The 14,488-nt window shown below is 45.9% G+C and overlaps 1 protein-coding gene across 1 annotated transcript in view; it reads right to left on the reverse strand.

The window, feature by feature from the left end:
* The window catches only part of GSG1L (GSG1 like), a 275,202-nt gene that overhangs the window by 93,485 nt on the left and 167,229 nt on the right, over positions 1 to 14,488 (reverse strand). The window contains exon 3 of the mRNA XM_049904399.1: positions 10,269 to 10,421. Coding sequence (XP_049760356.1) covers positions 10,269 to 10,421 — 153 coding nt within the window. The remainder of the gene's footprint in view (positions 1 to 10,268; positions 10,422 to 14,488) is intronic.

Here is a 14,488-nt window from a genome sequence, read left to right on the forward strand (position 1 = left end):
AGGGGTTGCCAACCCAGTCTCAAGTGTCCACCTGATACAAGTAGCTCATTCTTCATCAGCATCTCTCTCCAACCCATTGTCCAGTCCGTTCCATGTGTGATGAGTTGTCTTCAGGAATGGTTCCTGTCCTGGGCCAACAGAAGGTTTGGGGACCGTGACCGCCAGGATTCTTCTAGTCTCAGTAAGACCATTAACTCTGGTCTTTTTATAAGAATTTGGGGTCTGCATCCCACCGTTCTCCTGCTCCCTCAGGGGTTCTCTGTTGTGCTCCCTGTCAGGGCAGTCATCAGTTGTGGCTGGGCATCATCTAGTTCTTCTGGTCTCAGGATGATGTAAGTTTCTGGTTCATGTGGCCCTTTCTGTCTCTTGGGTCATAATTATCTTGTGACCTTGGTATTCTTCATTCTCCTTTGATCCAGGTGGGTTGAGACCAATTGATGCATGTTAGATGGCCGCTTGTCAGCATTTAAGACCCCAGACGCCACACTTCAAAGTGGGATGCAGAATGTTTTCTTAATAGAATTTATTTTGCCAATTGATTTAGATGTCTCCTGAAGCCATAGCCCCCAAACCCCCGCCCTTGCTCCGCTGACCTTGGTCTTTCTTTTTGAGATAGAATTATGTTCTACATTTTTCTCCAGCTCTGTCCAGGACCCTCTATTATGATCCCTATCAGAGCAGTAAGTGGTGGTAGCCAGCTACCACGTAGTTGTACTACAAAAAAAAACAAGTACTAGCAGCCATAATTCTTAACCACTATGCCACCAGGACCCTAACCTAATCACTTCTGAGTTTAAAAAAAAAAAGGAGCAGATCAGACACAGAGATAAGCAAGCTCAAAATGGGGAAGACAGATGCCATGTAAAGATCGCCAAGGAAACAAGGAACGTTGGGGCTACAGAGGCTGAAGAGACAAGGATCTTCCCCCAGAGCCAGCAGAGAGCATGTTCCCCTACAGCCTGTGCCCTGAACTTAGACTGCTAGTCTCCTGAATTGTGAGAAAATAAATTTCTGTTCTTCAGAGTCACCCACTTGTGGTATTTCTGTTACAGCAGCACTAGCGAACTAAGACAATTGCTGCTGTTGTTAGTTGTCATTGAGTCAATTTCGACTCATAGCAACCCCATGTGTGCAGGGTAGAACGGCTCCATAGAGTTTTCAAGGCTGTGACCTTTCGGAAGCAGATGGTCAGATCCCTCTTCCAAGGGGCCTCTAAGTGGATTCAAATCACAACCTTTCAGCTAGTAGTCGAGTGTTTAACCATTTACACCACCCAGGGAGTCTTAGACAAACCCTAAGAAGGACACTTAAACACTATAAAAACCATCACGTCCAATCAGGTTTGGCAGCACACGTACCAAACTCGATTTCCAGAGTTTTTGGGATTAGAAATTATTGTCCTTTATGTGCTCACGTAGTTCTTACAGCTGGATTTTGATCATTTTGCTTTGTTTTCTGAATGTGAAGAATTCAAAAATTTACATTTTATCAATACCGCTTTTAGATTTCCTGGGAAGGGATACTGTATAGAGTATTTTCAGTGTAAAACAAAATAAAGCTCTTTATGTGATAAAGATTCCATCATGATAGAATGAAAGGTACTTTTATCATCATGAGGGTGTGGCAGAAATTCTAGAAGAAGTGATCGCTATGACTAACCTTGTAGTTTGTACCAAAAAATTAACGATTTTTTTCAAAAATGATTATTTTTCAATCAGTAGCTATGAAAAGTCTCAGTTTACCAAAATATTCTAGTTAACCCTTAAAATATGCATCTACTTGGAGCCCTGGTGGCACAGTGGTTCAGAGCTCGGCTGCTAACCAAAAGGTCCGCAGTTCGAATCCACCAGTGGCTCCTTGGAAACCTTATGGGGCAGTTCTATTCTGTCCTATAGGGTCACTATGAGTCAGACTCGGTGATAATGGGTTTGGTTTTAGGTTTTGGTTTTGAGTTAGTGAAGAAAAGGGGACTGAGCCCCTAGGCAAGGAACCCTGCAACATCTGCAAGCTTGGCGAATCACATAAAACCCCCATCCTGGAATGTGCGATAAGGAAAGAACAAACAATGTGCTTCCTTATAAGATGTTTTCCAGAAGGACCAGCCTGATCTGGTCTCTGGAGCATGCGCAGACATCCACAAGGTGACTAACAGATGACCTCTGCCTGATGCAAGTACCTGCGACAGGAATCAAACCAGCACCGCAGGGGGACTGCACAGGCGCGACACCCCATGATAAGTCCTGCCACCCAGTCCCAGGAGCCTTTGCTATGGGTTCCATCTTGGATTCCAGATGCGCACGCAGCCTAATTTAGTATGCACTGCCATTCTGAGAAGTACTTGCCCCGTAAAAGAAACCTACTAAATAATCATTACTCTATTATCCTCACCAAACCTATATAAGCCCCAGAAAAACCTGTGTTCAGAGGAATAGAGGCTAGCGTTGCTTGGTCCCTCTCTGTTCCCTGCTCGCGAGCCTTTACTCTCTTTCTGACACTAATAAACTTTGTTCATGTGGAAGCTCTGAGCCTCTCCTGGTCATTCTTAGTAGAAGGCAAGAACCTAGGAAGGGCTTAGTACTGAGCCTTGGCCTACAACAGTTGCTCCTGTTGTCCTTGAGAGCCTCCTCCCAGGAAAAAATGGAAATTGCTCCTAGCTACCCACCCCCATCCCCACACAAGTCCTCACTACAATTTCACAGCTATTTTTTAAATCCAGGCCACCTTACTCTACAGCAGAAGTCGGAAAACTTTTTCTGTAAATAACCAGATTGTAAATATTTTTGGCTTTGCAGGCCATACAGTTTCTGCCACAATCGCTCGGCTCCGCCATCGTAACATGAAGGTAGCCATAGACAATATATAAACGAATGGGTGTGGCTGTGTTCCAATAAAACCTTATTTATAAAAGCAAGCAGCTGACCAAATTTGGCCTGGCCTGTGGTCTCTACTTTGCCGACCCCTAATCTCTAGACCATATGTCTCTAGGTAGTGCAAACAGTTTGCACTTGACTACTAATCTAAAGGTTGGTGATTCAAACCCACCCAGCGGTGCTGCAGAAGAAACTCCTAGAAATTTACTTCCAGGAAGATTACAGCCAAGAAAACCCTATGGGGTTGCCATGAGTTGGAACTGACTTGACAGCAATGGGTTTCTTCTTTTGTTATTGTTCTCAAGGTCAGGATCCTAACCACTGTGCTACACAGCCTCTAGAGTCTGATCCATCTGACCTGAGTTCAATTCCTTCCAACTACTTGCTGGTTGACTCTATGAGTCTCGGTTCCTTGTCTGTAAAATAGCTCTCTGAGCAGCGGTTGGGAGGATTTGAACAGACCACAAGTACAAAGCTCTCAACCAGGGCCTAGCATGTGGTAAGTGTTTGATAAATGGCAGCTGTGAGTCAGAATTTACTCGATGGCAGCCAACAACAACAATTACTTCTTATTTCCAGCATTGACTCCTGCCAGGTCTTCTGAGCAGACTGAATTCCTTCTAATAGTGATACCTTCTGGAACCATGACCAAGTTAACCGAGCAGAGATCTGGAGATACCTGGACAGCACCCTAATGGTAATCCACCAACTGGACTGCTTTCCCTGGGCCTCATCAGGCTCTACCCTAGACTTCTCTTCCCTTACTACCCCATGAGTCCCACTACTCCAGTTCCTGCAGGCCATGGGTAAAATTTTCCTGAGTTCTAATAAGCCTGGTGCCTCTTCAGCATGGCCCTATGCCCCACTCTTCCTGGAGCACACCAAGCAGACCTGTGCCAAAAGTCCCCAGAAGACTGCCTGTATCCTGCCTCCTCCCCCAAGGACCCACTGCACCAGGAAAGTTGGGAATATGGTGGTTGACAGAACGATTCTCTAAACCTGTAACACCTGTTATGTGGCCTTCCTTCTGCCCCCGACCACCAGCAGCCACTGAGTAGAGGACTACCAAAGATGTATTTTCCCCAAGCCTTCTGAATCCTCCCAAATATCCCTTCTTGTGGTTTAAGACCAGTTTTCTTTCCACCACAGGATATAAAAACATTGACCCCAAACCTTGGTACCCTCTGGGGATCAATCTGCATTGACTCCAGCTCTTTGGTCTTTGAGTTTATTCCTACACATTTCTCACTGTCCCTGTTCTAAAGCCCTAAAGAGCTTTGAGGAAGTACAGCCAGAATGCTCCTTAGGAGTGAGGATGGTGAGACTTTAGTTCACTTACTGTGGACACGTTATCAGGACGGACCATTCGCCAAAGAAGGGTATCATTCATGGTAAAGTGGAGGGTCAGAGAAAGTGAGGGAAACCTTCAATGAGATGGACTGACACAACAGGCAAAACAATGGACTCAAACACACCAACAATCATGAGTATGGTAGGAGCCCGGGCAACGTTTTGTTGTTTTATACATAAAGTTGCCATAAGTTGGAGCTGACTCGATGGCAACTAACGAGAGTCTGGTTCAACTAGGGGCTGCCCCAAACCCTGATTTCTCCTTTATCCTAGAAGGTATTGACCTTGACCTGAGGATCCTTCGGCGCGAGCTGGTTCAGGAGACGTCAGAACCCTACCCTCTCCCTGGATGGACTCAGTTCATGGGCCTCTCCCCAACACTGGAGAGTACAGTTTCCCATTTCTTCCAGGCAAAGCAGGTCAGATGCTTGGCTCTCTACTCAGCAGCTTTAATGTTCACCTCTTGGTATCACACCACTCTTCTCCCAGGCATGAATATAAAATTCTTTCTCACCACTGCTTGCTGCTTTGTTCTTATTACATCATCTGGCTTCACCCTTCTCAGTTACTGTTTTCTAAGGACTAAAAGCCAGCTCTGTCTCTCCTGGTCACTCCTACGGTGCGATACTATGAAAAGAGCACAGGGCTTTGAAGCCAGCTGGAGCTGGGTTTAATCCCAGCTCCACAATTTACCAGCTGTGTGACCTTGGGCAAGTCAATTAACCTCTCTGAGCCACGGATGGTTTATCTGCCTGAAATTATGGACATAATCTTATTTTCTTCAGCAGTGGGACTTCCCACCAGGAGGGAATCTAAGTTCCTTTTTTCTTTTTTTGAGAGGCAAAAACTTTAATAACCCCTTTGAGATAGGGAAAAGAGCCCCTCTCCCACCCACAAGTAGCATGCTCGAAGAACTGTAGATGGCTGCCTTTGGCTGACAACCAACTTTTGTTTTGGAGTAAGCAAGTCGAGGGGAAGGGAATGGTGCTTGGAATAATGGCTTAGTCATCTAGTGCTGCTATAACAGAAATACCACAGGTGAATGGCTTTAACAAAGAGAAATTTATTTTCTCACAGTCTAGTAGGCTAGAAATCCAAATTCAGGATGTCAGCTCCTGGGGAAGGCTTTCTCTGTCGGCTCTCGGGGAAGGTTCTTGTCATCAATCTTCCCCTGGACTAGGAGCTTCTCCACGCAAGAACTCCGGGCCCAAAGGTAGCATTCTGCTCCAGGTGCTGCTTTCTTCGTGGTATGAGGTCCCCCCTCTCTGTTCGCTTCCCTTTCTTTTTTATCTCTTGAGAGAGAAAAGGTGGTGCAGGTCACATCCCAGGGAAACTACATTGAATCAGGGATGTGACCTCAGTAAGGGTGTTAATCCCACCCCAATCCTCTTTAACATAAAATTACAATCGCAAAATGGAGGACAACCACGCAATACTGGGAATCATGGCCTAACCAAGTTGACATGTATTTTGGGGGGACACGATTGAACCCATGATAGATAATAAAGGGAATTCCTTGATGGTTGGTGGAGGGAAAGAATAGGATGAAGAGGCTGACAAGAGAGAGGAGCCTGGATGACCCACAGTACATCACGCCCAGCCCATTCAAGATGGAACTGACCATCTCCCCCAGCCTGCTCTTTTCCTGCCTTCCCCATCTCGGTGAGACCACTGCCCATATAGTTCTAAGCCAAACACCAGCCAGGCCACTACCCAGACCAGAGACTCTTTGCTTTTTTAAGCCATGGACCCTCTGGCATCAGGACCTCTGGACCCCTTTCCAAAATATTGTTTTCAGCTGCATAAAATAAATTACATAAGATTACAGAGGAAGCCAATTATATTGAAATTCGGTTAGCAAAACGGTAGAACAAATTGTGACATAGAATCTATATACTCCTTTTTTAACACATTAAATAACAAGGGTCAGTGGGGTCTCTAATAAATATTGTACATTTGAAAGAGTACATTTCAAGCTATCTGCAACAGCAATAGTATGATATGAAAAATATGAAATTCATTCGGTGGATCCTCACAGGTGCTGCTCCCACAACGGTGGTTTGTTGCCTCCATTCATATTTGAAGGAAATGCTAAATGTCAATTAGAAGTTAGGGAAATAAAGATTTTTTTCCCCCATCCACGTTCATGAATCGCCTGAATTCTGTGGACTCCAAGTTAGGAATGCTTGACCTAGATTCTATTTTTCTTTAATGCCCCCTCCCCCCCAGTCCCCCACCTCTCCTGATCTGCCCCCAAGCCCTGGTGATTGTGCCTCTTTATTGTTAGCACGGCTGCTCGCGTCTCTCGGTTCCCACTGCACTGCATTAGGGCCTCATCATATCTCACCTCAATCACTACAGCAGCCTCCACACTGGTCTCTCTGCCTCCACTCTTACTCCTCCCCATCTGTCCTCCACTCTGAACCCAGAGAGGTCATTCCAAAGTGCAAACCTGGCCACGTCACCCCTTGGTCTGAATTTCTCAGTGGCTCCCTATTGCCTACCTAGTAAAATCGAAAGGCCTCTGCAAAGCACCAAGACTCTCATCCAGCTCTCCAGCCTCATCTCTCAACACTCTTTTTCTCCCTCCCCTCCACCATTCTGAACTACCCGAAAGTTCCCAGAACAAGCTCCCTTTCTCATGCCTCTAGGCCTTTGCCCATGCTGTTCTCTCTGCCTGGAATCTCCTCACTAACTTGTCCAACAAGCAAATGCTTACTTATTTTCCAAATTCCAGCTCCAATGTTGCCTTCTCTACCCCTCACCCTACTCACCCCCTACTCGCTGGGTAAATGTAGGTGCCCCTCTTCCAGGACACTCAACACACATGGCTCATAGAGATAAACACATCATGTTATATTGTTGGACATGCCTGCCTCTCTACAAGACTGCAAACCTCATCAGGGCAAGGACTGGGTCTGTCTTTCTTCAACTCTCTCAACCTGGTAGAGTGCCTTCAGTGAATACTGATTGAGCAAATGTGTAAAAGAGAACAAGAAGAATAAACAGGACTTTGGTCCTGAATAGCTGGGGCTTTGACCTTATGCCATGAGAATTGTTACGTTTTTTCTTGTCTTTCCTTTACAATTCCTGTGAGATTCCCCACACCCTGGGAATGACAGGCCACCCATGTTTAATCTATAGAGCACGCTATCCTTTCTTGAATTCAGCTCTCTATACTTTGAGGAACCCCCCTCTGTTATATATACCAAAACCAAACTCATTGCCGTCAAGTAAATTCCAACTCATATGGACCCCACAGCACAGAGGAGAACTGCCCCATAGGTTTTCCAGAGAGTGGCTGGTGGATTCCAACTGCCGACCTTTTTGGTTAGCAGCCAAGCTCTTAATCGCTGCATCACCAGGGTTCTGCTTCCTATACTCCTTGTCTCTTCAGCTTCTGCTTCTTAGTTCCTTGGTCTCTCAGCCCCTCAGGCCTCTTGGGCCGCCCCGGCCTCTGCCCTACTCAGGCAAGTGTCAACAAAGCTCTTTGGCTTTACCGATAAGTGCCAGAGGCACCCCACTCCGCCAGGAAGCCTCTTGCCCAAAGGCACTCAGCTCTCTCGCTCTGTGGATTGGCTCCTGTGCTGTCTCATGCCAGTCTCCTAGTTCTGCTGCCACCATTTCTCTGCCACTGTTTCTCACCAACTGCGCCATCTCTGGTGTTACGGCTTTCCTTACTTTCTTCTAAGCCTACACCAGAATTGTCTTTGATGTCTCTAATTCCACCAATAGTCTCTTCAAGGCAAACTAAGATTTAACTATCAAAAAAAAAAAAAAAAACAACCGAACCCATTGTGTCAAGTCCATTCCAACTCACAGTGCCCCTTAGGACAGAGTAGAATTGCCCCAAAGGGTTTCCAAGGAGCAGCTGGTGGATTCCAACTGCCAACCTTTTGGTTAGCAGCTGAGCTCTTAACCACTATGCCACCAGGGCTCCAAGCAGATGCATATTTTAAGGGCTGACTAGAATAGTTTAGTGAACTCAGACTTTTGACAGTTGTTGAGGACTGTGGTATTGAAAAATAATCATTTTTGAAAAAATCATTAATTTTTTGGTACAATTACAAGATTAGTCATAGCAATCATTTCTTCTAAAATTTCTGCCACACCCTCATGATGACAAAAGTGCCTTTCATCCTATTATGATGGAATCTTTATCACATAAAGACCTTTATTTTGTTTTACACTGAAAATACCCTATACAGTGTCCTTTCCCAATAAATCTAAAAGCGATATTTACTAACAAAATATAAATTTTTGAATTCTTCACATTTAGAAAATGAAGCAAAACAGACAAAATCCAGCTGTAAGAACTAAGTGAGCAAATAAAAGGACAAAAATTTCTAAATCCCAAAAGCTCTAACACTGAAGACGGCAAGACGTGGTGGCAGAGAAGCCAGAGCAGAAGAGACCAGTGGGGGATGGCGCAGTGGGGTCCCCGCCCACGGAGCTGAGCGCCTTTGGGCAGGAGGCTTGCTGGCGGGGTGGGGTACCCCCAGGTACTTGGTGGGGCTTGGCTTGCCGACCCACGGACCTAGAGCTGAGGGCCCTCAGGCTAAGGCTTACTGGTGGAGTAGGGTGCCTCAGGGCACTTATTGGCAGAGCTAAAGAGCTTTGTAACACTTGTCCCAGCATGGAAGAGGCCAGGCCCAGGGGCCAAGGGCCGGGGAGAGAACTGCCTGCAAGCACAGCTGAGAAGAGGCTGTCCTGATGGAAGAACTGTATCCCGAGCATTCCTGAACCTGAATTGTAACCTGTCACTTCCCTAGTAAACACCATAATCATATATATAGACATACCTCAATTAAAATACCTCAATTAGGGGGCACTTATTTCCCTTACCAAAAGGCTCATTGTTACAGTTTCATTAAGTAGAGAATTCTTCCAGTGCATAAAGAATAAGGTTAGATTTATAGAAATTCAATTTACATTTGGCTTTTTAGGAACAGATGTCTGACACAGCCAAGCCACCACTCTCTGCGTCAGTTTACTCTGCCTGAAGTTATAGCTTATAGGCTCCTTTTACTCCCTTCTGGCACACATCCCACTTAATCCCTTTATGACCTGGATCTGCTGAAACTGTGCTTTGGACATCTGGCCACCAAATCCAATGGCTTTTTCTTGGGGTCCTCTGTCTCCACCTCTCTGAGGCAGATGATGCTGTTGACCTTCATATGGATATTATAGGGTGTATAAGATTCTTCATAAAACTCTTAAAACCCTTGGCTCCTTAGCCTTTTTTCTAAGACATCCGCCCACTCCACTCCTGGCCCTGTGTTTCCTGATGTGTTTGTTCATCCGACTCCCTATGTGGCATCTCCACTTGGACACCTCAAAAGCAAATAAGCTAAAGTAGATGTGTGACGGAAACCCTGGTGGCGTAGTGGTTAAGTGCTATGGCTGCTAACCAAGAAGTCAGCAGTTCAAATCTACCAGGTGCTCCTTGGAAACTCTATGGGGCAGTCCTACTCTGTCCTATAGTGTCGCTATGAGTCAGAATCAACTCGACGGTAGTGGGTTTGGGTTTTTTGGTTTAGATGTGTGATGTGCCCCCAACCCAAATAGGCTCCTCCTCCACTTTTATATCTCTGTGAATGGCACTGCCGTCTGTCCAGTTCCACAACACCTCCCTCTCCCTCATCCCACAAATCCGTCACCAAGTCTTGTGGCTTCTGTCTCCTCAATACATCTCAAGTTAATCTACCTCCCTTCTAAGTCTTAAGCTCCATGAGGGCTGAAACTGTCTGTTTTTGCCCGTTACTATAACCACAGAACTCAGCACAGTGCCTGCCACATGATAGAGGCTCCATACATACTTACTGAATGAGTGACTAAGTGAGCAAACAAATCTTATTTTACAAATCGGAAAACTGAGACTCAGAGCAGAGAAGTTTGTCCAATAGGTAGAACCAGGACTTAATCCAAGGTTTGGTCCAGTGTGCAGGTTTCTCCGTGGCTCCAAGCACTTGGGTATTTTGTACTCTTGCTCCATTCACTGAGACCTGCCTCTGCTTCCAGCTACCGGCCTGAAGGCCTCTGCCTTACCTGAAAGCACCGTGAAGACGGCTGCGAAGGCATTGAGTTTGAGCCCATCGATGACATTGCTGGAGTGGAAAAGCTCAAGACACATGAGGCTGAAGCCAACCACCAGCAGGAGAATATAGAGCACCTCGGAGACCACTGACAGCCACAGGACCCCTGTGTGACAAAGGCAGAAAGGTCATGAGATGAGGGACATACCATGGTAGACTCTCCCTATGTTCACTCTACCCTATACCCATTAGAGGTAGCAAGCCATTTAGAATAGACCCCAGTTCTAGGGGTGTGTCCTGATTAATATAAAGAAATCACGTCAGTCTTATCCTCCTCAGCAGTGGCTGGCTAAGGAAACCAAGCTTAAGCCAACTGGACCATGGCATTCTCTGGGTGACAATTATGGGTCCAGGGTGGCATGGAGGGAAGAACTTTTATCCTGTGGCTGCCCTTCTCTTTCTCATCTGGTGGATGATTGTTACTGGAAGCCATCATATGACCATGAGGGCCACAGGCCTTAGGATGAAGCCAACACTACAACTGCCAAGCAGAGTGATGGAATGATGACATCACTTGACCACTGAATCAACAGCTCTGAGAGCTACCCTACTCTGGACTTTTTTTTATATGGGATAGATTTCTTTCTTGTTAAGCTGCTTTGTGTTAGGTTCTCTGTTGCCTGTGGCTATAAGCATCCCAACTTACACGCACATCATTCTTGTCCCTCGGAGGACACCTACGTTTTTATCTGACCTGTGTCCTGCCCCATTGGATGCAATGCCAAGGAGTCAGTCTCCTGGGACACAGGGCAGGGCAGAGATAATAGTCACAACAGTGGACTCAGACATACCAGCGATCACGAAGATGGCACAGGATTGGGCAACGTTTCCTTCTGTTATACACAAGGTCGTCACAAGTTGGAGCCGACTCGATGGCAACTAACAACAACCCTGCCCCATTCTTTTTCTAGAAACCACCATCGCTACTCCCACTGCTTCAACCTCATGGCACTTCCAGGAGTTGCCACATCCTAATGTCGTCCTGCCCTTCTGGTCCGATATGATCATCTGACCTAGCATTGGCCAATCAAAGCCCTTCTCTGGGAATCTGAACTTGGAACTATGAAAGCAGACAGGGAGAAACTCAGATGACAGTGAGAGCATTCAGACAATGTGAGCACCTGGTTCTGGTTGTCCCTGAAGGTCAGCTGCACCCCTGTCCTACCAGTGGTTTGGCTGTTAAACCTTTCTTTGTATTCCATGAGATACCACAGCTCCTTTTTCCTCCAGATTGGTCCAAACTGCAACCTAGTGGAAGGTGTACCTGCTGTTTTTCCTACCCCAAGTCTTCCCCTCTTCTCTGCTGTGGTTTTTTTTTGGAGAGGCCATCCCCTCTCTCATTGTATATGGTTCAGTTGGGGCTGACCTTACATCCTGGCTCTATGTTTGGACACATGATTCAGATATTGCCAGTCAGAGCTCCACATCCCTCCTGACTTTAGCCATTGGCTCAGGAATGAGCCTCTCTGTACCTCAGTTTTCTCATCTATAAAGTGGGGGGAATAATAATATCTATCTCAGGGTACAGGTCAGATAAAAATTTAGGTGTCTCCTGTGATGGTTAATGTTATGTGTCAACTTGGCTAGGCTATGATTCTCAGTGGTTTGGCAAACACGATGTAATCATCTTCCATTTTGTGATCTGATGTGAGCAGCCAATCAGTTGAAAGAGGAGTTTCCTTGGGAGTGTGGCCTGCCTCCTGTATATAAATGGATGTTCTGGCAAAGCTCACTCTCTTGACCCTGCACTCTTCTTCTTCTTCTTTTTATTTTGCTTTAAGTGAAAGTTTACAAATCAAGTCAGTCTCTCATATAAAAATCTATATATACCTTGCTATATACTCCTAGTTGCTCTCCCCCTAATGAGACAGCACACTCCTTCTCTCCACTCTCTATTTTCGTGTCCATTCAGCCAGCTTCTGACCCCCTCTGCCCTCTCATCTCCTCTCCAGAGAGGAGCTGCTCACATAGTCTCATGTGTCTACTTGATCCAAGAAGCTCACTCCTCACCAGTATCATTTTCTATCCCATAATCCAGTCCAAACCCTGTCTGAAGAGTTGGCTTTGGGAATGGTTCCTGTCTTGGGCTAACAGAAGGTCTGGGGACCATGACCTCCAGGGTCCTTCCAGTCTCAGTCAGGCCATTAAGTGTGGTCTTTTTATGAGAATTTGAGGTCTGCATCTCACTGCTCTCCTGCTCCCTCAGGGGTTCTCTGTTGTGTTCCCTGTCAGGGCTGTCATCGGTTGTAGCCGGGCACCATCTAGTTCTTCTGGTCTCATGCTGACATAGTCTCTGGTTTATGGGGCCCTTTCTGTCTCTTGGGCTCATAATTACCTTGTGTCATTGGTGTTCTTCATTCTCCTTTGCTCCAGGTAGGTTGAGACCAATTGATGCATCTTAGATGGCCGCTTGCTAGCGTTTAAGACCCCAGACGCCACTCTCCAAAGTGGGGTGCAGAATGTTTTCTTAATAGATTTTTTTATGCCAATTGACTTAGATGTCGCCTGAAACTATGGCTCCCAAACCTCTGCCCCTGCCTTCGAAGCGTTCAGTTTATTCAGGAGACTTCTCAGCTTTTGGTTTAGTGCAGTTGTGCTGACCTCTCCTGTATTGTGTGTTATCTTTTCCTTCACCAAAAATAGTTCTTATCTACTATCTAATTTCCACTGCTATTCATAAGGTTTTCACTGGCTAATGCTTTTCAGAAGTAGACTGCTGGATCCTTCTTCCTAGTCTGTCTTAGTCTGGAAGCAGCTGAAACCTGTCCTCCATGGGTGACCCTGCTGGTATCTGAATACCGGGGGCATAGCTTCCAGCATCACAGCAACACGCAAGCCCCCACAGTACGACAAACGGACAGAGACATAAATCTGGGTAAATCTGCTGCAAAGGACCTCTTTAAAGTGTTGAAGAGCAAAGATGTCACCTTGAAGACTAAGGTGCGCCTGACCCAAGCCATGGTATTTTCAATCGCATCATATGCATGTGAAAGCTGGACAATGAATAAGGAAGACTGAAGAAGAATTGACACCTTTGAATTGTGGTGTTAGCGAAGAATATTGAATATACCATAAAAAATGGACTGCCAAAAGAACAAACAAATCTGTCTTGGAGGAAGTACAACCAGAATGCTCCTTAGAAGCAAGGATGGTGAGACTGCATCTTACATACTTTGTACATGTTGTCTGGAGGGATCAGTCCCTGGAGAAGGACATCATGCTTGGCAGAGTACAGGGTCAGCGGAAAAGAGGAAGACCCTCAACGAGGTGGATTGACACAGTGACTGCAACAATGAGCTCAAGCATAATGATTGTGAGGATGGCTCAGGACCGGGCAGTGTTTCATTCTGTTGTGCATAGGGTCGCTATGAGTCGGAACCGACTTGAGGGCACCTAACAACAACAACAACAAGTATCTAATTAGTGAAAACCCCTCTCCCTCCCTCTCTCCCCCCTCTCATAACCATCAAAGAATACTTTCTTCTCTGTTTAAACTATTTTTCGAGTTCTTATAATAGTGGTCTCATACAACATTTGTCCTTTGACCCTGCACTATTCTTGTCACCTAACCTCCAGCTCTTGGGACATAAGTCTGCAGAAGTCTCTGGCCTACCACCTGACCTGCAGATTTTGGATTCATCAGCCCTTGCAATCCCGTGAACCAGAAGAGGCCTTCAGCCTACCACTTGACCCATGAATTTGGTATTTATTTGCAAGCCCCCACAATTGCGTGAGCCATTTCTTTGAAGTGAATTTCTCTCTATATATTTGTATAAGCTTCACTTGTTTTGCTCCTCTAGAGAATCCAGACTAAGACATCCCCTGAGGCAACAATGAAGTGTGTGTAAGTTGTTATGCTTATAGCTGCAGGCAACAGAGAACTTAAACCAACTTAACAATAAGGAAATGCATTTCATATAAAAAGAAGTCCAGAGTAGGGGAGCCCTCAGGGCTGGTTGGCTGAGTGGCCCAATTAAGACAGGGACCAAAGGCCCTGAATTCGGAGGGTGCCTGTTTGAGAAATAGCAAAGAGACTGCTACGGTTAGAGGAGAAACAAGTAAAAGAGAAATCGACTATACTATAAGGGAGGTAATGGGGGTTAAGTGTGAACCCTAGAGACTCAGTAAGACAAGTAACAGAGGGGCCCCCAAATCTGCAAACAAAATAACAAG

This window comes from Elephas maximus, chromosome 12, assembly GCF_024166365.1.
Source record: "Elephas maximus indicus isolate mEleMax1 chromosome 12, mEleMax1 primary haplotype, whole genome shotgun sequence".
Classification (NCBI taxonomy): domain Eukaryota; kingdom Metazoa; phylum Chordata; class Mammalia; order Proboscidea; family Elephantidae; genus Elephas; species Elephas maximus.